Source organism: Pseudoliparis swirei, chromosome 5, assembly GCF_029220125.1.
Source record: "Pseudoliparis swirei isolate HS2019 ecotype Mariana Trench chromosome 5, NWPU_hadal_v1, whole genome shotgun sequence".
In the NCBI taxonomy this organism is placed as follows: Eukaryota; Metazoa; Chordata; class Actinopteri; order Perciformes; family Liparidae; genus Pseudoliparis; species Pseudoliparis swirei.
This window is the reverse complement of record NC_079392.1, coordinates 20,114,218-20,137,518: the sequence shown is the minus strand read 5'-3', so window position 1 is coordinate 20,137,518 and position 23,301 is coordinate 20,114,218. Positions and strand designations below refer to the sequence as shown.

General features: G+C 38.8%; 2 protein-coding genes across 5 annotated transcripts; one reads left to right on the top strand and one right to left on the bottom strand.

Moving 5' to 3' along the window:
- Positions 1 to 149: 149 nt before the first annotated feature.
- ssx2ipa (synovial sarcoma, X breakpoint 2 interacting protein a) lies at positions 150 to 7,778 on the top strand. Of its 4 annotated transcripts, none has more exons than XM_056413838.1 (14): positions 150 to 211; positions 1,864 to 1,980; positions 2,388 to 2,560; positions 2,655 to 2,858; positions 3,014 to 3,124; positions 3,238 to 3,373; positions 3,508 to 3,583; positions 3,804 to 3,984; positions 4,341 to 4,488; positions 4,815 to 4,951; positions 5,310 to 5,483; positions 5,782 to 5,899; positions 6,187 to 6,334; positions 6,429 to 7,778. In XM_056413838.1, the coding sequence occupies exons 2-14, from the start codon at positions 1,962 to 1,964 to the stop codon at positions 6,574 to 6,576; spliced, it is 1,773 nt and encodes a 590-aa protein (XP_056269813.1). In that variant the 5' UTR covers positions 150 to 211; positions 1,864 to 1,961; the 3' UTR covers positions 6,577 to 7,778. The 4 variants fall into 4 exon arrangements, with proteins under 4 accessions (XP_056269813.1, XP_056269817.1, XP_056269816.1 ...); XM_056413840.1 differs by lacking the exon at positions 150 to 211 and adding an exon at positions 241 to 1,625; XM_056413842.1 differs by lacking the exon at positions 150 to 211 and having other exon boundaries at positions 238 to 1,980; positions 6,266 to 6,334.
- A 2,274-nt stretch (positions 7,779 to 10,052) lies between these two features.
- Positions 10,053 to 19,061, bottom strand: LOC130193428 (vitellogenin-2-like). Its single transcript, XM_056413843.1, has 34 exons — positions 18,978 to 19,061; positions 18,544 to 18,564; positions 18,273 to 18,424; positions 17,903 to 18,154; positions 17,653 to 17,814; positions 17,412 to 17,560; positions 17,155 to 17,305; positions 16,911 to 17,068; positions 16,669 to 16,834; positions 16,452 to 16,577; positions 16,145 to 16,354; positions 15,832 to 16,049; positions 15,639 to 15,736; positions 15,434 to 15,558; positions 15,013 to 15,114; positions 14,770 to 14,889; positions 14,481 to 14,667; positions 14,308 to 14,401; positions 14,020 to 14,205; positions 13,791 to 13,935; positions 13,487 to 13,703; positions 12,967 to 13,280; positions 12,832 to 12,876; positions 12,691 to 12,759; positions 12,389 to 12,595; positions 12,151 to 12,293; positions 11,878 to 12,016; positions 11,645 to 11,774; positions 11,370 to 11,553; positions 11,164 to 11,258; positions 10,971 to 11,065; positions 10,711 to 10,876; positions 10,397 to 10,558; positions 10,053 to 10,309 (listed from the first exon to the last, which is right to left on the bottom strand). The coding sequence occupies exons 1-34, from the start codon at positions 19,015 to 19,017 to the stop codon at positions 10,200 to 10,202; spliced, it is 4,938 nt and encodes a 1,645-aa protein (XP_056269818.1). The 5' UTR covers positions 19,018 to 19,061; the 3' UTR covers positions 10,053 to 10,199.
- Positions 19,062 to 23,301: the final 4,240 nt, after the last annotated feature.

Below are 23,301 nucleotides of genomic sequence, written 5' to 3'. Positions count from 1 at the left end.
GTTTAAAACAATATAATTAACATGATCAAATTGGCATTAAAATACTGGACAGCCAAGATCCAATCACGATAAGCTGTTCTCGGTTGCTAGACAACGATCCAGCCAATCAGCGTGCTGCCTGATCTGCTTGCAGTCAGTCGCGTGTACTGTCGTTTGGACAGACTGGGTTAGGATTAGGAACTGCTGAGCAATAATGAAAATGCAACGTTGAGTAAGTACTTAAAATATTTGTGGCTTTTACTTCTTCAACAAGTCAATATTTTAAACTTCTGCTTTCGTTAGTGAAGTTGTTTGGCTGAGATAACCAGCCGCTCTTCTTCAACATTTGTCAGTTCACGTTTGGCGTTAGTTTAACACACTGACTGCTGCGTAAGGGACCGGCACTACCTTTATTTTGTCCTGTATATAGCCAGTTACACATAAACTATTCACATAACTTAGCTACGTTGTTTCAGATTGTAGTGCCAATTTGTTACATAGTAAAGAAGAACAATAAACATATTTATAAAGGGTGGAGGAGGATGTACTCTCACAGCCAGAGGACAGAAGCTGTTTTTAATTCTAGTGGTTTGGCGGATGATACTCCTGTATCTCTTTCCAGACAACGGCAGCAGGTTGAACAGGTTGTGGATGTGGTGCTTATCTTCTTTTAATAATTAAGGTAATATTCTCTGGCCATTAAAGTATTTTTATGCGACCTTGCAGGACTGTTGTATTACATTGCCTACGTTTCAGCTAGTTCTACATAGAAACTGTGTCTATAGGTAGATCAGTCCCCTGTGATCCCATCGAGTACTCCTCATGGTTCAGAATCTGATCTTAAATTAAAATCATTCAAATAAAAAGCATATTCTTATCATACATGGCCCAGTGGGATTGCATACCTTAAATACATTCTGTAAATTATACTAAAATGTTTTCTTTTGTAGATTGTAGATTGGAGAGGAGTTTGATCCAGTTAAAGGTTAACACTTGTTGAATTGTCAGTCTAAGCAGCTCATAGGTTTGTAATACTGTGTGGCTCGAGGCTTGCCATCTGTCTGGCCAAGCTGATTAAGTATCACTAAAACCAAAGTGTAGGTCCCCGGAGTTAATGATGAGTCACAGACTCCCACTGACTAAAATGTATGACAACTCTAACTATACATGTGTGTGTTTTATTAATGCAGTTTCTGCTCCCACATCATTGTCCCTGTGGCTGTGGGTGACTGTGGGCCCGTGGTAGGGGTCTTTCAATCAGGGGGTTGGTGGTTCAATCCCCGCCCTAGTCGATGTGTCCTTGAACAAAACACTTAACCCTGAATTGCTCCCTGTAGCTGTGTCTACGGTGTATGAATGTAATTGTAAGTTGCTTTGGATAAAAACTTCAGCTAAATCACATGTAATGTAATGTAATCTCCCTGAGAATGAGGTGTTGTAAATCGTGGTAGTTTCCAGTAATATTCATATACTATTTGACAAATAGGCATTCATACAGGAGGAGAATGTTATGTCTGTCTTGGATTAGTCTGATCAGCTGACGATAAGCACACGGAGATGAGATGCCGGCCTGGTCTGCTTGTAACCTGTTAAAGACTCCTGCAATGACAATGGTGTAATGCCAAAAACGCAACAAAAACATCAAGGTCAACATCACAATCTGCTTAAGACCTTACAAATATACACACATTTAAATATTTTAGATAAAGGCTGTGAGAACACTACGTGATAACTGATTAAGTTGTGAAGTTATCGCTTGTGAATCTGCATTCCTCACACTGTTACTTATAGGTTCCAGTGTGTTGTCTACTACTTGTCTACTTCCATAGCCTTGTAATCCAGATTTTGTTGAATGGGCACTGCTAATCTGCCCGTCTATTTCAGGAGCAGCGACTGCGTAGGTCGATCCTGAGGCGAGCTTTGTGTATCATTCACATGCAGTAGACGATCCAGACACGGAGCCTGAAGGCTGCACTGCAAAAATGCCAGAGTCCTCCCTTGGTGAGTTAAGATTTTGATCTTTATAACCCAGCAAATATGCACTGTAAATGAGACGTGTTAAACAGTTGACTATTGTGCTCAGAAGTTGATCATTAACCCCTTTTACGTGTCTCAGAAACAGCACGATATTGTATAATGTCATTTGGACTTTCGTTCAGCATCCTCATTAGTTAGACTGAACTGAAGTACTGCAGTGTTCTGCCGTCAGCAGCGGTGTGTACGTTACTGTATCATTTTCTTTATCTTGTGCTCTGTACGAACCTTGTGAGTGGGGAACAGGTCAGACATATGCTATTCTTAGTTTTTGTAACATCAATTCCCATAATATTTACTGTATATAAAGTGGTTTATTTTTCTTGTTCAGCATTAATAAATCATCATAAGTCCATAATGCATTTATTTGACAGGGTGTCTGTCCCCAGAAGTCAAGGACACTTGCAGCAGCTCTGTTGAATGTAGATCATCTCCCTTGAGACAGTTTAGCCAATCATCGGTGCCGGCACCGCTGCACAGAAAATACTTTCTCAGTACCTTCTGCACAGAGCACAATGTGCAGGAATGTCTATCACACATCAATCAGGTTGGTAACTATACATGTCCCACTGACCTATTACGGTTTAATATTCTTGGTTTGAGTTTCGCTCGTTTTCTTTTCTTATTCTCCCTTTTTACAGGAGGTGTCATGTCTTGGCCTCCCCCCGGTTTGGACGGAGTCGAGCGGCAGCTCAGAGATGAATGTTATGGCTGTGCTAAATTGCATGTATGACCTGATTCAGCTGCATCACAGGGGTCGGCGGACCCTGGAAAACATGGAAGTGGAACAGCTGAAGTCCAGGAGCAATGTGGACTACCTGCAGCGCACCAGCACTCAACTAAAAGTACAGTAACATTTAAACCCAGTAATCCCTCCTTATTAATATTGTATTGAAAAATATTAATAACATATTTTAGTAAAACTGAGGACCTTCAGAGTTGCTTGTCAATACTGAAAATCATATTTAATGCCCATGTCCATGTTGTTCTGTTATCATAGGAGCAGCTTGAACTGGCCAAAAGAGAGAACACAGGACTTCTTGAGAGAGAACGACAGCTGCATTTGAAAGTGAAGAGTTTGCAGAATTGCCTGAAAAATGAAAAAGATGAGGTACTTTCTCTGGGCTTACTGGCGCAGATAATGTTAAGTGAATTGACTGGCAGGTTTTTGGTCACAGGTGGATGAACTTGACAATTCAAACTGTAAAAACTTCTTCCTGCCAGGTGCAAAAACTTCAGAACATAATTGCAAGCCGGGCCAGCCAGTACAATCATGAGATGAAAAGGAAAGAAAGAGAATTTACCAAACTGAAGGAGCGCTTGAATCAACTTCTGGTGGACAAAAAGGAGAAGAAGCTAGGTCAAAGAGAAAACCGCTCATCCTTTGCCTAAACATTTACCATTTAAAAAATGTAACCAACATCTTAACACAAAAGATTATAATGAATATTCCCTTTGAGACACCTTTTCTATATTTGTCTTTCTTGCTTGCAGCAATTGATGTATTAAACAACATTGGAAGAGCTGACGGGAAGAGAAGCCTTTGGAAAACTCAAAAGACAGAAGCAAAGTAAGTTTACTTATAGATATTTTTGTTTGTAATGTTATTGTATAATATTTATTACCCATGTCTCAAAAGACATATTTGTGACATAATTATTTCAGGAACATGGGCTTCAAGGGTGGCACTGCTAAACACTGGATGTTACTGTATCTTCAATTAATTTCCTCTGACGAGGTGTTCTGATCTAACAAACATAAACGTAGATGGTTGTCTTTGTCATCTCAAGGCATGAGGGGGAGATGTATAAGACTCTGCTGAGCGACTATGACACCCGACAAAGGGAGATGCTTCTGGAAAATGCAGAGTTGAAGAAAGTGTTGCAGCAGATAAAAATAGAAATGGTGTCCATTCTGAGTTTAAGGGAACCAATTCGCAAAGATGCCAAATATCCAGATGCTGGCATTCAGGTAGGGGGAATTGTTTTTCTCTTTTCTCTGATGCAACCTTTCAACAGTCCAACAGGCAGTTTTTGCCAAGTCATTGCTTTTACTACATCGCCCATATCTTTTTTAATTAGAATGAGCTATGTGGTCTCTGATTCACTGGACCAAGACATTATGCAACAGATCGCTTATCAGTGTTATTAAAACACCTTTTCCTGTTTGCTCACAGTATTTTAACAATCAAGTCAGTGTAGAGATTCTTAAAAAAATGATTGCTAAGTCATCGATTAAGCAGATGAACTAAATAACCGTGCCAATGTGCAATACATTTGCAAGATGTGCTACCAACAGATTGAAACATATTTTAATTTTATTGTCAGGCTGACTCGGAGGAGGAAGAGCAAGTGTTTGATTCCAGTCAAGAAAGTGTCGAGCTGTTTAGTGGTCACGCCCGCGAGAAGCTGACCAACAGTATTCGCCTCCAGTGGAGAAAACTCAAGAGCCACGTTGAAAGATTGGACAGCCAAGGTACATGCTATCCCTGTTTGATCCTTATGCATGAAAGAATGTAAGGATTCCACTCTAACACTATGAATGAGCTTTTGTACCATTGATGTGGCAAAATAGATTTAAGTCATACAAGAACCTTGCGAGAAACTGTCCGAGCAACGGAAGCTTACATTATATTCTGAAGCCAAAAAATATGTATTTATACCAATATAGAAGCAACCAAAATACATGGACTTATTTACCAATGACATTCCTCTCTGGATCCGTACTGTCTGTTAGAAAACAATACATAGTTTTCCTAATATCATTTTGTATTATTTGGACTTTCTGGGTTGTTCGTTCAGTCCCTTTAGCTCAGATGGGCGAGAACAAAACACATGATGCTGTATCCCGAGAGACTCATGAGGAGGAGATGGACGGACTGAAGCTGGAGATCCAGCAGTGCAAAGACTTCATTCAAACACAACAGCAGCTCCTGCAGGTCAGACTCACATTTGCCCTCCCGGTCATTTTAGAGTTCATTAGTTCATGTGGCCAATGTTAAGAGTCCAAGTCCCATTGCTGAGACAAGAGTGTCATATAATCAATAATCAATTTGAGTTAAAGATGACGAAACACTTGATAATTGTAGATTCAAACTTGTTTGTTTTAATACAAGTTGACCTCTAACATGGTAGCTTCAACTCGGGGGAACTCTTTCTCTCTTTTAGTTTTAACCAAGGATTGAAACCTTGTTTGCATATTGGAGGAAATATATTGTATTCTGTTTGTTGCAGCCGTTAACACCTCTTTGGTTATATTTTGGAAAACAAACCATCCATATGATTTTTTTCTTGTAGCAGCAGCTGAGCTCTCCGTGTGATGAGGAGGCCACACCCCCGCCGAGCAACTGCTACATGCTGCAGGAGAAAGAACGCTTCAGAGAGGAGTGGAAGACCCTCAAGGAACAGAGGAAGCTCTTCGAGAGGGAGAGGAGGAACTTCACTGAAGCAGCTATAAGGCTTAGCCATGAGGTGATTGATTAAACACATTTTTCCAGAATTGGTCTGAGGTAGATATTAGGGAATACAACGCATTTGGCTCTTTGTGTAGAAGTGTGCCACGATGACCAGTTTATATCAGTGTTCTCACATATGCCAAGACATGAGAGAATTCACCAATTTCCCCTTCCCGCCTCAGTACCCATCTCTCCTCCACTTAAAACAACTTTGAATTCTTGAAAAGCGCTATAGAAATATTATCATCTCATTTATTATTATTATTGTTTGAAGATTTGTCTTTGAGGTAACTTGTATCTGGTTTTACTTTCAGAGGAAAGCCTTTGAGGACGATCGAGCAGTGTGGCTCAAACACCAGTTTTTAAACTTGAGCCCATTTGCTGACTCAAGGAAACCACGAATGTCAAAGTCCAAAAGTTGCTTTTTAATTTGTGAGTGTCTACCCAATTACATTGTACTGGCCTAGTTCACCTTTGTCTTGATATTATAGATAATAATACTTGTAGGTTATCAATAGACTGAACAATGGGCGGATCCCATTTTTTTATACCACAACTGTGATGGTTAGGTTTAACAAAATCCCTTCTTTAAAAAAAAATGAAGTTTTGTTACAGAATGCTTTTATGTAATAATTTATGTTCCCTACTTGTTTTCATTTATAACTATCAATAAGTCAGTTCACTGACAAGGATCAATTCATTTCCGTCTTATGAAACAGCTGAAACAGAGTCAAGTGCAGCATTGGCTCCAGAAAAGCTCATCAAATGCCGGTCTGACACAACCTCTCCCACACCCAGATGTGTCGCCCTCACATCAGCATCAACAGCAAACCTGCATCGCACACTTTGCCTTATGCCAGAAAACAGGTGTAGTGTCTTTATTTGCACAAATTATGACATGCCTGTAACGAATGCAGCTCTTGTGTGTTACGAACTGTTTATACTGATATTTTATTTCCAGATCAACCAAACAATATGGAAAGGCTGACCGTGTTGAAGAATCAAGCCTCTTTTGTCATGAAAATGTTCCATTTCATCAAGGACAGTGGCATAACCGTGAAGACCACAGCAGCCAAACACTCCAAATGGAAAGCACCAGCTCTATATGAAGTCAACATCTATAATAATTATGTTTATTCATTGTAAGATGTACTGTAAAATAACTATTAACAGTTGAAACTAAGCAAGAGTTCTGGTTGGCTGATGGTTTGATGTGCTGTGTGTGACTGAGAGAACATTTCATTGTTTCGTTTTTTATTATCTTCCGGTTTTATTTTTAGATTATGTGATACATGTATTTTTGTATTTATTTATTTATGTGTTAGTATAATTCTTGGTTTGGCAGTCATGTCTTATGTCTAGGATCTTAATCTGAAGCTATTCTTTTTTTTGGCAATGAGGGTGTGCTAGAAAAGTTATACATCCCCACTATTTGATGTTGCTTGGCACTCAATAATGGTCGCTGTTGCGGCTCAACTTATTTGGCTATTTATATCTCAACTTTTCAACTTTAGCTATTATATTAAACTTGTCCCGTGGCACAATGTTAAATTTAAAATGTAGATGTAATGCTGACGTTACACTGAATGCAATAAGAAACTGGGTAAAGAATGAAGTATTGTTCTATAGTCTGATATAGAAATGTAGTTGACAACATTGTTTTCTAGTAACTGTTGCGGATACATTAGTGATGATTGATGTATGATGTTGCAGTTAAATATGAAGAAAGGCTACAAACACAAAACAAATTACAAAATGTTTTATATTGACATCAGGCCATTCTAATGTAAATATGAATGTGAATTATTCTCACAATTTTCTTTAAATTGATGTGTTTATTTTAGAGGCTTTATTTGGACAGATTAACCAAATTCCTAACACATGAATGTGACTAGATTTAAACATTCATGTTACAGTACATTCTTGAAACTCTCGCCATTTGACCTTTTATTGGCCTCTATTAGGAACAATTATTAGTTACTGATCAACAGAACTGGTTCACCTGGACCTGGCCTGTACCTGGCCTGTAACTGTCAGCAGGACTGTTGAGTAAATAGGTAAGAGTTGTAATAAATGCCTTTGTCATTTATTTTTGTGGTCTTGCAGAATTGGCAAACATTGTTGAAATAAACATGGACATAATCAGGATCATCATGAACAAGAATACAGTGAATGTTTACTATAACTTGTTTGAATTAATTTCAGATTTCATTACAATTTGATTTCATTAAATGTATAACATGTTTTTGTTTTGCTTAAAGAAGGAAAGAATGATGTTGTCCATAAATATGGTTTAAATGTGAACGTTCAATCAATGTCTTCCAATGTTTGGTGAAAAACCTTTCCCTTTTTAACCAATTTTAAATGGCCAATTGCAATAGTCATATTTTCAAATAAGAATAGAAAGAATATACACTTTTATTAATCCCCAAGGGGAAATTAGTTCTCTGCATTTAACCCATCCTTAGTTGTTAAGGAGCAGTGGGCTGCGGTGAAGCGCCCGGGAAGCAACTGGGGGTTCAGTGCCTTGCTCAAGGACACTTCGACTTGCAACTAATGGGGAGAGCGGGGATCGAACCCACAACCCTGCGGTTGCAGGACGGCCCTCTTAAGCGGTATCAGTGAGGCTCATTTGAAAATAAGGAAAGGGTACAGAAATACCTGCTTTCCAGGTAAAAGCGTGAGTCCAATCGCCAAAATATTATTATCATCAGAGAGAATATACTCCGCCAAACTTGTTAATGTAATTTGTGTTGTCAAAAATGTGACCACGAGGGCACTTAACAACGTGGAGTTGTTGCTCCCCCACTTTTAGATGTTATTAGGTGCTATGTTCCAACAGGGCTTCGGTGTTTGTTTAAAAAAATATATGATTTATTTGGAAAAATTCCAAAACAAGACAAAGTACAATAGACCTCACAAATAAGGGGTGATAGGATAACATATGAGACAGCCAAATGGTGAGGATACACATTACAGCCCCCTCCCCTCCCTTTCTCAAAACAAATATACAACAAGGCAATTTGATACACAAACAGAAAAGAAAATTATAAAAGCAACCAAAACCCAACATCAACAACTAGCTGTGAAATGCTTGTAGTGACAGATAATACCCCCCCCCCCCCATACTTCCAGCTGCTGTCCCTAACTTGCAGCAACATGGAACCCTCTGATTCTTTGATCAGCATATTTTCCACACTTCCTCAGGGAAGACTTCATCAGAACTTTTGCATCTCGCAGAAAGTTGTACTGAACAATTTGTTTTTAAATTCGTCTTGAGGTTGACAGATAGTGACTTGAATGTTACCACAATGGCCTGGTCCATCAAGACTTTGTCAATGTCAGCAAAAGAAGTTGACATAGACTAAGGCCAGAGGTGTGGTGGTGGGTAGAGCCTTCCACTGAGAGAGCCGTGGAAAAAGGAAACATACAATCCAATTTACTTGCCTGACTTGTGTTTTTTTCATGTGCCGTTGTACGCTATCATATCCTGGTGTTTGCAACTTCCTCCTGTTTTATACTTCAAGCCTTAATGACACGCTGGTGTTCCGGTCAACATTGTCAATGAGTATAGGGTTTTTCAGAAAAACCTCCTGGAGCCCCTTAGTTCTTACTCCAACCTGGGGAACGGTCATTTTCAAATTGAGATAATGATTATATACCATAGAGTTTTCTTCTATTCAGCTCCAGAACATCAGCAGCTGCTCCAGCAAGGTATGCACAGCCTTTTGCTGAGAACTTTGCTGCTGACTTTGAGTCCGGCTCTTTCCAGAGCTTTCCCTGGCAGACCTCCCATGAGCAGTGCCTCATTCTTGTAAACATAAGTTTTACCTGCAGCAAAATCAGGAGCAGTAAGAACAATTTCCCTCAGTGAGAAGTATTATTCCTTATCCCTCATGACATCATATTAAACATAAATTATTACATTACATTAACCGAACATCACTGTAACACCAACAACACCGTTGCAGAGGTAGACTACCAAGACCTTTGAAGTAAATAGAGAAAAAAAGGGCCTGCTATTTTGGGGGGATTTATCATTTTATAGTCATATTCTTCATGACTTTACAGTTTAGAGGTTTACAACTTTTTGCCACCAAAAATTGTTAGAAATTAAAAAATGTTGTCAATGGAGAGATTGTGGAAGAATTTAATTAAATTAATATCAGTTTATTCTGTATAGCTCAATATCACAAATTACAAATTTGCCTCAGTGGGCTTTACAATCTGTACACATACGACATCCCTGTCCCAGGACCTCAGATTGGATCAGGAAAAACTCCCAAGACCTGATTCAGCCCTAACTATAAGCACTATCAAAGAGAAAAGTCTTAAGTCTACTCTTAAATGAGGTGACTGTGTCTGCCTCCCGGACTGAAGGTGGAAGCTGGTTCCATAAAAGAGGAGCTTGAAGACTGAAGAAGAGGAACATGTGCTGCAAAGATTTGCGGTTGCTAAAAGGTCACATATTTAGGGTAGTATTGACAAGCTAAAATGGCTCAACCTGTTGGTTTCGGTTGTTTCTTATTTATTTGTTTGACCTATGTTTCATTTCGACATGTATAAAAAAAACTCTTAGTATAAATGATTTTTTCAATTTGCTTTATTAACATTTAGTAACTGCCATTGTAAATAATACACAAGCAATATGTCAAATGTACAGTTCAACAAGGTAATCACCAATGAAATGTTTGAATGAAATAAAGTTCTAAATTGACTGAAGGCAATGAGATTATGCACATTTGGCATTACAGCGACAGGCCAGATGGGCCACAGGTTCTCCCCTGATGTCAATGCTCTTCTCATAGATGTTGTTGAGTTGTCCGTGGCTCACGGTAGAGTCTGAAAAAATGGAGGGAGTGAAGCAATTAGGCACTGCTTCAGATTTAATTTGTTTGTGTTAATCGGCTGTGATGTTTTGAGACTCACCAGCGGACAGGCAGTGGTAGCCAACATCGACAATGATGGTCTTTACTGCATCGCAGCCAGGCAAGCAGCGCAGCACAGGCTCAACAGAGAAGCATTTAGACTCTTGGCCATGAACGATCGCCGACTTCTCCAGTTTCACAGATTCAAGCCTCATGTAACACTCTAAAAAGGATGACAAGGGAAGGTAGGCACTGTAAATATACATATATGTACCTACTGCAGCAGTCTTTTTTTAGTTTATTGATGTGATGCATTTTGCCATTGGATGGAAAATGATATTCTTAAAGCAAAAGATGAAGCAGCTATTGTATTACCAGAGGCATCAAGGCAGCTCTTTGCAGGCAAAACCCAGGAATGAATGAAGCTGACAGCGTTATCGACCTGGCGCTGGTTGGGTGTTTGTAAGTCCTGTTCTATTTCGCCATCACTCTTTCCACAGAGTCCACAAGTTTGTCCTTTCATCCAGTCCACAACCTTTACCTGTAAAAGCCTCAAACAGTTCACTGTTTGCTCTATTTTAATGGAGATTATTACGTCTTAATCTAAAAGATAGCGTTTAAATTTCTTGTATTACCCTCAGTGTTTTCATATCAAGGTAGACCTCATTTAGACCATATTTGGGAGCAATGAGAGCGACACCGTCACCCATCCGTTGAATATGAATTTCGCCTAAAATGAATGAAAGTACACCATTTTTTTTGTTACTTTCAACAAATTAAAAATTTTTAACATGACAATTAGATTTGAATTGGTAGAATAATAAAAACCATTGCTATGGTGATATGGCAGGTCATTGTATGTGATTATTCCTTCAACAATCTTGACCACGATAGCACCATCCACGGGATACAGATGCACGTCACTGTTGGAAAACAATTAAAATACATGTATTAAAGTTAATTTCAAGATGTTTTGGTATATTTCTTTCGTGAACAGTTCCTACAATTTACTTATAAATACGTGTTGTTCTTACAGGTTATCGATCTTGATATAGATCTGGTTCTGCTTCTTTTTTACATCCCTCCTCAGCATAACAATAAATTTAAGTTGCAGGGTGCAATCCTGAACCAACATCTGGAAACAAGACTGGGGCACCACAAGAGGAAATGAATTGTTGTTAAATGTGACCAGCTTGTCTTCTTGCACGGAGCACACAGCTAAAGTGGGAGAAAAAAATAAATCGGTAAGTTAACTATTTACTGATCCGCCTGTCTATTCAGTAAAACCTGCTCCTTGAAATGTTTTCACCTGAATGAGCCTTGGTGAGCATGTAGGAGATCTTGTCGGCCAAGTTGTCCTTGAACGGTTCCAGCTCGCTGGCAGTGTCTCCGATTGGCAAACAAATAGGGAGACTCAGGCCAAGTATAGACATTGTCCTCTGTAATATTGAAATATCAAAAGGATGAGTGGATATGCAAACGGTGTGACAAAGTATTATCAAGATATTTTCTGTGTGTAAATAATGGGCAAGAAAACTGCACCTCTGGTGTCTTGAAAACAACATTCAGGGTTCTATCAGAAGGAGCAGCCACAGACAGTTTGATCTCCCTAGGAATATTTTTGGCCTTTGCCTGGCTTACTCCCCATGACTTTGTGACGCGGGAAATGAAATCAGAGATCCTAGGAATGCAAAAAACATTGATATTATGGTTATAGTTTTTTTCAAACAGGTGTGGTGAATATAAAAATCAAATCATGACAAAAAAAGGAATTTAGACACAAATATTGTAATCAGCATAAGTTTGGCACATTACTTTTTTGCAACGCGCTTCATGCTCTTGGGAAGTCTTTCCCAGGTAAGCTTCAGGCGGATTGCAGGATCTTTACCCACAAGACCAGTCTCAGCTGTGATCTCAGTATCGTATTGTTTGCACTCAATGCCCCAGGCAATCTTAGCCTAAAAGAAATTGAAATCAGAATTAAAATCTCAAGCGTCAGACAAATTTCGAATAACTGTTGTTTTATCACCAAATATATATATATCTATTTTACCTTTGCTTTGTGGTTGCTCAGAATCACACCATCGGCACAGATTCTCCAGTTGTCACCCTCTTTCAGGTTGGCAAAAATGATCTGCACTCTGGCATCAGTTTTGTCAACGTAAGCTGCAATCTGGTATCCCTGGACCGTTTTGTCGACTCTCAGAGGACGTATGAGAATGGTCACAGCAGGAGCGACGGTATCAGCGAGGTACTTGGCCTTTAGTAGAAACCAGAGATTGATATTAATGAAAGTTTAGATTTTTTTCCCACCAAATACAACACTTTTTGAAATGTCTTGCTCTGATGACTGACCTTATTGAAGATCTTCTCGAAGCTCTGGCTAGAGGACTTGCTGTTGCTACGTTCTTTGGAGCGAACATTCTGCAAACCAAGAAACCATACATTTAGCCTGCTTTAATATGTTATACACAATGTGGGTGTCTGGATAATTACCTGGTTGATGTGGTTCTTGATAAACTTCATTTCATACAGTTGTTGCTGCGATAGAAGAAATAGTAGATTCATTCTTTCATGCACGTTTTGGATTCTACAGTTTTTAAACAATATGTTCAGTTAAAGCTGACTTACATTGGACCTGGAGCTGGATGAGCTGGAGCTGGAAGAACTGCTGGAAGAGTTCGATGGATTGCCACTATGGGAGCTAGACGAGGACACGGTTGATTGAAAGGAAGTGCTGCTGCTGCTAGAGCTGCTGGAGCTGGATGAAGATGATGTGTTGTTCTTTAAATCAAGTGACAGGAATGTCTGAAGTTTCCTCAGCACGGTCCTGTCCTGAGTACGTTCTTCCTCCCCACTTCTGGTAATCACTTTGATGATCTTATCTGCTGCTTTTTCCCCCAACTGAACCTCAATTTCAATCTTCTCGATTTCTGGCCCGTCAGCTGCAACCAAATAGATTAAAAGATATGTTACCTTTTAGCAAATTACAAAGGTACTCATAGAAGTAATGTAATGACGTCTATTAGAGACAGTTTAAAAAGAATAATTTGAAAGCTAGTGTGTGGAAAATGTCTAATTGCTACAAGGCATCCAACGCGGCTTTTGAAAGGCAGGTAAAAGAAAGCCGCAACATCATCCATTAACTTGCCTGGAGAAACGTCCGTCATTATGGAATGCTTTCCAATGAAAGTGTAGAGTGTGCAATTTCTGATGAAGGCGATGTTGCTAGACTTAAGCTCAGTGCATGATTTGATACCAAAAGCTTTGCTTTCAGAACACATTATCTTCTGGAAATCCGAGAGACGTCTCAGTTCGCTGGAATCGTTATTTGGCAGGTCACCGGGAAGGACTTCAGATGATGCTGACTGTAAATCAACAACAGAGGTCATAGCATTCATTTGTAAAAGGGTAAATGCTAATGTTGGAAAAAGTGGTCAGTGAATTAAACTCACCATGCTGTTAGACAGAGCGGATGCCATCTGTGAAAACCTAGAGCTCGGCTTTGATGACTGTGCTTTTGGTGCAGCTGCAATGATTGGTGTGTATTTGGCAGATTCGAGGTCTTCCACATTTCTTGCAAGAGCATAAGTATCAACACTGTTGGAAAATGAAAAATAATTAAAGGACAACATGATTTAAAACAAAATGTGTAATACATGTTACTTGGTGACAAGTACATACGCTGCAGAGAAAATCTTTGTGGTAGTCTTAATAGGAAGGAGCTCAATCTTGAAGTTGCCCTTCAGAATGTCAATTCTTGCTTCTATCTTTGCAGGAACAGTTGAGTGAACTCTGACTCTCATCATCAGAGAAGCCTGGATCCATGCAGTATTCACTCCCATAACGGCATAGGTATGCATGGCAAGACTGCAAAGGACAAAACATATACGTTTTAAGGGTAATCTCCCCGTATATATTCCTGATGATAAGAACCGTATTAGTTGTCAGGTAGGCTACACCTGGTATTACCTGGGGTTCATGGAAGCCAAAACGCTTATCTCAGACTTCAGAAGCTGGGCAACACGTGTGTCGGCAGTCAGAGGTGGTGACACACTTGCAGACACTGTGAAAACACATTATTAGCATTGGTATAAATCCTTATGTCAAATCAGCAACATTAAAGCTACACAAGTGCAACTTACATTCAATCGATGCAGCAAGCACAGCAGAAGTATAGAAACTGATCTCCATGGGCAGACCAACGGATGAGGGAAGGATGCGACGAACCTCAGCAATCAGGAATGGACTAGAGTAATGGCTTTTGATACCAGCCAGCAGAGCATCTAAAGCCTTCTTGCCAAAAGTACGAATTGCTGATCCACTGGCAAGCTGTAAGCACAAAATATCTTATAAGACTTCAGATATTTGGTTAATAATATATGTATTTATCAGCAGTCACTTATACAAGAGTAGAAAATGACATAGGTGTACCTCAATAATTTGATTAACAAGGGCTTTGTCAATGTTGGCAAATGCAACTTCCTGTCCAAAGACCTTCACGTACGCAGAGGCCAGGGGCTCGCTGGAAGGTAGCGCCCTCCACTCAGAAAGCTGTGCAAAGAAGAAAAGCAACCGGAATATTGCATTAAACTTCTATAAATAAAAAGTGCTTTGACCACATAATTCTCAAAAATTACAAATCGTTTCAGTATCAGAGTGATCCCCTAAACTTACAGCCTTCATAACTTGTTTCATCTTGGTCAGCCTGTCAGCATTATCAGGACCGTCTTGGATTTTTAGAATGGCTTCCTGTATTCCCTCAGTTCTCACTCCAACCTGAAAAAAGGAAAAACAAGTAAGTACTTTTAAAATTATTATGATGTTAAAGGTTTATATATCCATATGAATCAAGCTTGTGGCATTTATTGAATGTGAATATGAAATCATATCAAATGTTAAAATAACATTAGGATTCAAGCTTGGTATTGGTAAGCAGCCTGAGATGTGAACATTTATTCCAATCGCTAGCTAAATGTCCTTTTTTCTATTCTAATTTGATACAGTGCATTCTGCAAAGGTGTAGAAGAATGGAAGGCACATGCCAGATAAAGAATAGCCTTTCAGTGTGTTAGCTAGCTATGTGAGACATGATTACCTCAATAACATCAGCATAACTTCCTGCCAGATAGGTGCGAGCTTTGGCCACAATGGCTCTTGGCATAACAGTTGCAGCATCGTTAATATAGAAGGCGCTGGCAGCAGCACCCGCCATCCAGGCATCTGTAGGGCAAAAAGAAGAACAGTCAAACCACATTTTGATCAAAACTCTTTGATGATAAATGATCCTATGATGCTTTTACCTTGGTAATAATCAAGATAGAGACTTCTGCTGAAGCGATAGCTGAGTCTGTCCAATTTGGGACTGAGGATCTTCATGGCAACATTACAGGCAGCAGCACTGAAAGTAGGACATAAAAACATATGTGATTATTCGTGCTTGGATGTTTAAATGGTAAAATAATAATAATATTTGCAAAATGTTATATTTCTTACACAGAGACATAGTAAGGAGTTGTGTTCCTGGTCATAGACTTCATGTAAGAGTAGACAAAGCTAGCGATCTGCAGATTTTTTTCTCTCAAGACGGCATCAGCAAGAGTAATCACCAGACCCATGGGCAGCTGGCTCTCAAACAACACAAGTGCAGCAACCATACGGAGTTCTGGGTTGAGTTTCTTCTCCATGAACAGCTGAATAGCCATATTCTGGACCTAATTCACAAAAGATTGGATGTAAATAAAACTGCCTAAAATCAATCCATCCATTCATTCTTAGTAATGCAAGGAATTCGAAAATGTAGTCTCACCAGCTTGGGCTCCCTCTTAGCAATGTTCCTCAGGGCCAGAACAGCTTCAATGTGAACTCTGAGTGGCAGTTGTTCATTAGCACCTGAAAAGAGCTTTCTGATTGGCTTCAGACTGGAAGGATGTCCAGCATTTCCGACGACTTTGAGAGTCTTAATGAGCTTCTCATTGTCATTGCTGCTAAGAGCCTGGACAAGACGTTCATGGAGAGGCTGTGGAAGGGAAAGAAAAAACATTCATGTCACATCTAGTCTAGGATGTTATAACTGAATTTAATTTTTATAAAACAAATGTAAAAAAGAGACATACCTTCACAAGCTCAGCGGGGCAGGATGGGTTCTCAATACAGTATTTAGCAACCAGGCTGCCGTATCCCAGCAAGACAATCTCACGGAGAAGTGGGCTATCTTGGATCTTTTGCTCCTTAGACAGGTTCTGAAAAGAGGTAAAATAAATTCAGAATTGATGATTATGCATCCCAGTTCTTACAACTTTACAAATAAAAAGAAAATGAATGCTGACTTGCCTCTACAAGCTTCATGGCCTCGAGGTCAACTGACACCCTGTGTAGAGATGCCATCAGCGCAAGAGAAGCTTCTACAAGATTCAGTTCACCAGCAAGGAACTTCGCCTGTAGGAACCTCAGAGCAGTAGTAGTACCAATGGAAGGGAAAATATTCAGGATCCAGCGCCTGGGAAGAAAATATTATTATAGTATTGTATGATCCATGGCACATATTTTCCATGGCTCTTGAAAGTCCCACGTACCTGAAATGAGGTCTATTTTTGTACTGAGTCCAGAGGGAATCCAAAACATCAGATTTGGCCACACGCAGTAGCTGGAGGAGCTCAATGAACTTCAGCGGGGCATGTTTGTGGACTACGTCCACGTTGTGGATCACCATGTGTTCCAGAAGCTCAACAATCTGTAAGGACAAAATATTCTTCAGCCTAAAGTTTGTTGCTACAAGATGAATTCAACAACAATCTGAGGGGTCATTTCATGAAGTACCTGAGCCTTGATATTGGTGATCTTCAGAAGCTGGATGGGTGTCTGGAGAAGCTCGCTGCCAAACTCATACTGCAGGGATCCACGGTGAAGATATTGACCTACGGCGAGCCTTAATGAGGCTTTCGGAACATCCTGGTAGATCAGGGATTGCCTGCAAATAAACATAAGCGCTATTAATCTGCACCGTGACACTTTATGATGACAATTGTGCTGGTCACGCTGGTATTGCACTCTTATTTTAAATTTAAACCACATACTTAGACTCCATCTGGGCAGCACCGTTCAGGATGTCGAAAGGCGAGACCTGGATGATCTCTGAACTAGATGCATTCAAGATCAGAACACCGGCGCCTGATCGCTTGAGGATGTAGTTCATAGCAGAAGCTCCCTTCATGCTCTGTCCTCTCTGCATTGAGAAGACCCAGTATCAACACACCAGCAGTTTCAAGGAGTATACTGTAGTAGGGATTATGAAGCAAGAGGGGACTTTGTACTTACAGCCTCACATTCAACACATCTCTTTGAGTATATCATGCCAATATCCTTCATGATTTTCTCCTGGCACTGGTTGAGGTCCCTACTCTTGGTCAACAGGATGCGTTCAGCCTTTTCTTCCTCAGTGATGACATAGTGGGTCTTGCACATACCCTGTGTTCCAATCTATTTCAGATAAATCCAAACACAATTTGTCAGTTTAAGTATTAATCCACATTGTGAGTGGAACTCTATGAAGATGAGTTATGCGTACCTCTTGCAGATCATACACAGTTTGAGACGTCTTGATGTTCAGCTGGAAAATGTTGAGGATTGCTTTTTGGAGATTCAGCACAGTTTCAGAGAGGCTAAGCGGAGCGAACACTTTTCCGACAACACCTTTAGTATACTCAAACTTGATGGGTATCAAGAGCTGAGCAGTCAGGGTTGCAGTAAGCTTGCTAGCTGGGACAAAATCCTCTTTGGGCCACATGCCACTGAACTCAAGGATTTCTGGGTCTTCGAGCTATAAGGAATAATGATACTTTAAGTGAATTGAACTCTTGATTGTTTATAAGCCACTCGTTATTCCAGTTCACTTAATATTCATTATAAATAAGTAAAAACATTTAAATGGTCTTTACCTTAAGGATGTAGATGCCAACAGATGCTGCACTGATCAAGACCTTGCTCCTGATTTTTACACCAGCCCGTGCCAGACCCTCCTCAGGCAGGCCACCCATAACAGTGGCCTCATATTTGTAGACAGAGGTTTTTCCATTGACAAACTCTGGGGCTACAGTAAGAGACAAAAAAGCAAACTAGTGAATGCATTTACATTTCAATATCATTTTGAACAAAGACACTTTTTATAACTATATACCAGAATTATATTTTAACAGAATGACAACTTACCAAGGTGCACCTGGTGACACGCTACAAAATAGAAATAAAACGTTATTTCGGTGTGGATAAAGAATCATTATAAAGTGTTATTTTAGTCACCTTTTTTGCCAGACTGTATTTAACTGGAACAACTCAATACTCTGTTCTATCAATTGTTTTATATACACACATATATATATATATATATAAAATGAAGAATATATATATATATATATATATATATTCTTCATTTTTTTAACAGCATTATACTGCAAGCAATTGCAGAAATAGTTTTCAGAATAATTACATTTATTTTTGTCCTAATATAAAAATAACAGTACATTGCAATCATGCACTAATGTTCTTCTGCTATTACCTCATCCTACAAAAAGTTAAATCTTCAAAACTTTAATTCAATTTTAGGTTAAGCTGATTTTGTTTTAAATGCATAAAGATGTACTTACCCGCAAGGGCAAACATAAGCGTTAGCAAAGGCACCCACATTGTTGCTGAATGTGAATGACAGAAGAAGTGGCCTCTATTTAAGGAAAGAAATTCTGCTTGAAATGTATCATTAACTAAGTATCAGCCTTCATGTTCATGTATGTTACCTTGCCCTGACCAATAACAGACAAACAAAGTAGAACATGAAGGAAAAATGTCAGACAAGTTGTCTTAACCTGACTGCCTGACCCAAACAACTCGGTGTCCAAAATCCATTGATTTGTGTTTCTCTTGTAGCTAAACCCATTTTGATAGGAAAAGAAAAATGCTATTTCAAACTGTATTACACTACAGCACATTTATATACATACATCCATATATATTTAACCAAGAATATATATCTAAAAATGTAATTTATGTATGTATATCAGGCATGAAAACGGGTCAGGGGTGAAAAAGGTGAGAAGGATAGGCGCGCGCGGGGGGCTGGTGACTTCCACGAACATCGATGTTGGACGTTGTATGATAATCTATAGTTCCTCCATTCTGACACCAAGTCAGTGGGCCCTATAATAATAGTAATATTGTATATAATATAGTCATTCATGAACCAACTTCCTTTTTTTTGGCGTGAACAAGTCTTCAAGTCTTGTGCTCTGCTGAGCCTTGAGTCTGTTCCTTGAGTCTGTTCTGCCTCTACCTGGTTGTCACGATCTTCTAATCCAGGGGTGTCAAACTCATTTTCACCGAGGGCCACATCCGCCTCATGGCTGCCCTCAAAGGGCCGGTTGTCACTAACACGGTATAATTCTAACTACTCCAGAACATATTGTTAAATAACTGTCTTTGCATTTGTTTGTTTATTTAGGTGTACTTATATAAATGTATAACTATATATGCAAATGTATTTAATATTATACAATACATCTATTTAATTTAATTATATTTATTTTAACCCACATTACTTTATCAAAGATCAAACAAACATTATTACATTAACTTTGTTAAAATCTTTGTCACAGTTGAGACAGGTGGTTCTCCACTGGTCTGGGCAGTGGTTCTCCACTGGTTTGGGCAGTGGTTCTCCACTGGTCTGGCTTTGGGATGCACTATCACCCCTGAATGACAAGCTGAGACCTAAATCGAGGGATATTTTTAACTTCTCAAATGTATTTAATGAAAAGATGTTGCAGTTTGAATATCACAGTATGCACAACACAACTATTTAGTAATATTCCCTTTTACAGTCAATTATGAACCAACAAGTGAATCTTAAGGACACAATAATGTCGTCACATAAAATGACGTGGCGGGTCACGAGTTTGACACGTATGTTCTAATCTATGCCATACCTGCCATAAATATCATGATACTGATACAATACCATAAAACAGTACCATAAATACGATCCTGGTATATTTATCTATAATAGTAATAAATAAAATATCTGTATGGTTCACTTTTTACCAACTTTTTCAACACTTAACAAATGGCAGTATTATTAGTATTAGCCTACAAGATATTAATGAAACTACATGGAGCCATCATAGCATTGATTATCACTATGAGACTGTTAGTCTGTATCTGACCAGATGATACAGAGTTCATCAGGATGAGCAGCTGGAGAGTTACAGTAACAGAACTTTACAGACTGAACTTAAACATTTCACTTCTGGCATCTTTTTTTATTTTAAAGCCGAAAATTCCGCCACTTAACGGCACTCGCTGCGTAGTGTGCGCAGACAGCTCGACACGGAGCAGCGCGTGCGCTCTGATCGCTCTTTTAATGAAGTATGATACTAAAAATATGCGAAATCACATCGCTCTTAACGTACGGGTACTTTGTTAGGATCGCTACACCGTGCAGCGTGACAGCAGCAGATAGCGGGCTAACATTCAAGCTAAGCTAAACCACCAAACGCTGAAGACATCTTGACGCTGATTGGCCGAGACGCGACACGTGCCCATCAAAGATGTTCTATTGCGAAAAGCACCACTCCACATTTTCTCCGTGTCCCACTCCAATCTCATAAACGCCGGCCGGCCAATTGACCCCCCCCCCTCCCCCAAAACAAAAACTCTTCGGATCTACACGATTCACGTCAGTCACCTATTTTGGTTTCAAAACGGCGAATTTCGCCGAAAGGTGAGGGATTCTCATGCCTGGTATATACACTACCGTTCAAAAGTTTGGGGTCACTTAGAAATGTCTTTATTTTTCAAAGAAAAGCACTGTTTTTTCAATAAAGATAACATTAATCAAAAATACACACTATACATTGTTAATGTGGTAAATGACTATTCTAGGTGGAAACGTTTGGTTTCTAATGATATATCTCCATAGGTGTAGAGAGGCCCATTTCCATCAACGATCACTCCAGTGTTCTAATGGTACATTGTGTTTGCTAATCGCCTTAGAAGACTAATATCTGATTAGAAAACCCTTGTGCAATTATGTTAGCACAGCTGAAAACAGTTATGCTGGTGATATAAGCTATACAACTGGCCTTCCTTTGAGCTTGAAGTTTGAAGAACAAAATTAATACTTCAAATATTAATCATTATTTCTAATCTCGTCAATGTCTTGATTATATTTTCTATTCAATTTTCAATTCATTTGATAAATAAAAGTGAGTTTTCATGGAAGACATGAAATTGTCTGGATGACCCCAAACTTTTGAACGGTAGTGTATGTGTAACTTATTATTCAATAAATGGCAAACATGTAACCGTTGCAGTTTTGACGCATCCACTTACTAAAAATCACTTTATTATGATTAAAAAATCTGTGAAATAACATATAATAAAAATTCCATCATAGAATGTTTTCTGTTGCATAAACCTGTTACCGTTACAATCTTTCATTAAAATGTCAGTGTGTTATGACCTGCAATTTTATCAGTCATGTCTGCTTGAGCCAGGAATTATTGACTCTTCAAAGAAAAATCTGACATCTGTTTGCTTAACTTTTACCAACACAGAGTTTCAAAATTATCTCATGGAAAATAAAATTGTATCTAAATCAAGATAATCGCATTAAGTCAATCCCCCCCAAAAAGCTAGTTAATAATACATTTTTAGCAAATATAAGTATGATGGTGATAACTTTTTTATATTTATTTATAAGTGCTTTTTTATTATTGTGTCAAAGAAGGAAGTTCAAACGATACTTGAAAGTTGGTATAGTTATGCAATGGTTGATATGTAAAATGGTTAGTAATAATAATAATAATAATAATACAAATGGATTCCATTTGTATAAGGCAGTCTTCATCCAAGAATCACAGAGTGCCACAGAGCCAGTAAATAGTTACAACTATAAGTGGGATGAACTGATGGTTGTTGCTTCTGATATCTATTTAATCTCTGCAACAAAGCCTTAAGAATTTACCTTTTTACACATTATACAGTATGTTTAACAGTACTACATGATACATCCATGCATAATAATCCAACAGGACTCGCTTATTGAGGCAACAATTATGTCCTATTTAATTTGTTGTTGCCTAGTTAAAACATGTTTTAGTTTTTTTCTCCCCATAACTGTTGCAGGCATTTAGTTTGTTTAAAATGTGCATATTTAATAAATATAAGGCAGATAAAAGAGGAAGAAATTAAATGCAATTAGAAAATGGACATTGTCATCTTTTTTTAGACATATCATAAATTTTCCCTTCACTTAGGTATACAATTAAACAAAAGTGTCTTAAGCATATTGGCCACATTGGTGAAACCCCTGAGCGATGAAAGACAGAGGAAATGTTGTGTGGATTGATAACAGCAGATTGGGCAATTTTTGCATAATGTAATTTAATATTATGTTGCTAACATCAGATGTTTATACAGCGAACAGACGTTAATTAGCTTTACAAAAAATAGTTAGCCGGGGTGTAGCTAATGTTAGTTTACAGACCTCATGATAAGAGTCTTTTGCTGAGAGCGAAAAGTCAAATTTCTCAAGTAATTAAGACATGCTATCAGGAAAGAGGAACTTTTCTGTGTCAGAATGAAACACACCTTATTATAATTAATTAATTAATGATACAGTAACAGGAAACGGACTCGTCTCAGGCCACCTTTCTCTTCTGTTTTTGCTGTATAGCTGCTAAAAGACCCGTGCTTGTAGATTACATTCCCTTGAAACAATATACCTCTGAAACCTGTCAATATTTATACCCAGGTCCCTTACAGTCATGATTTTTTATCAGTTTATTCATCATTAATGGGGATCGAAATACAGTTTCTATCTCACGACAATGTTTTGGTATACGTTTGTTTACTAACAAGCATGCGCTGTACGTTAACTGGTCCTGAATGAATATTGAACCACGTCAGCCTCCGTAC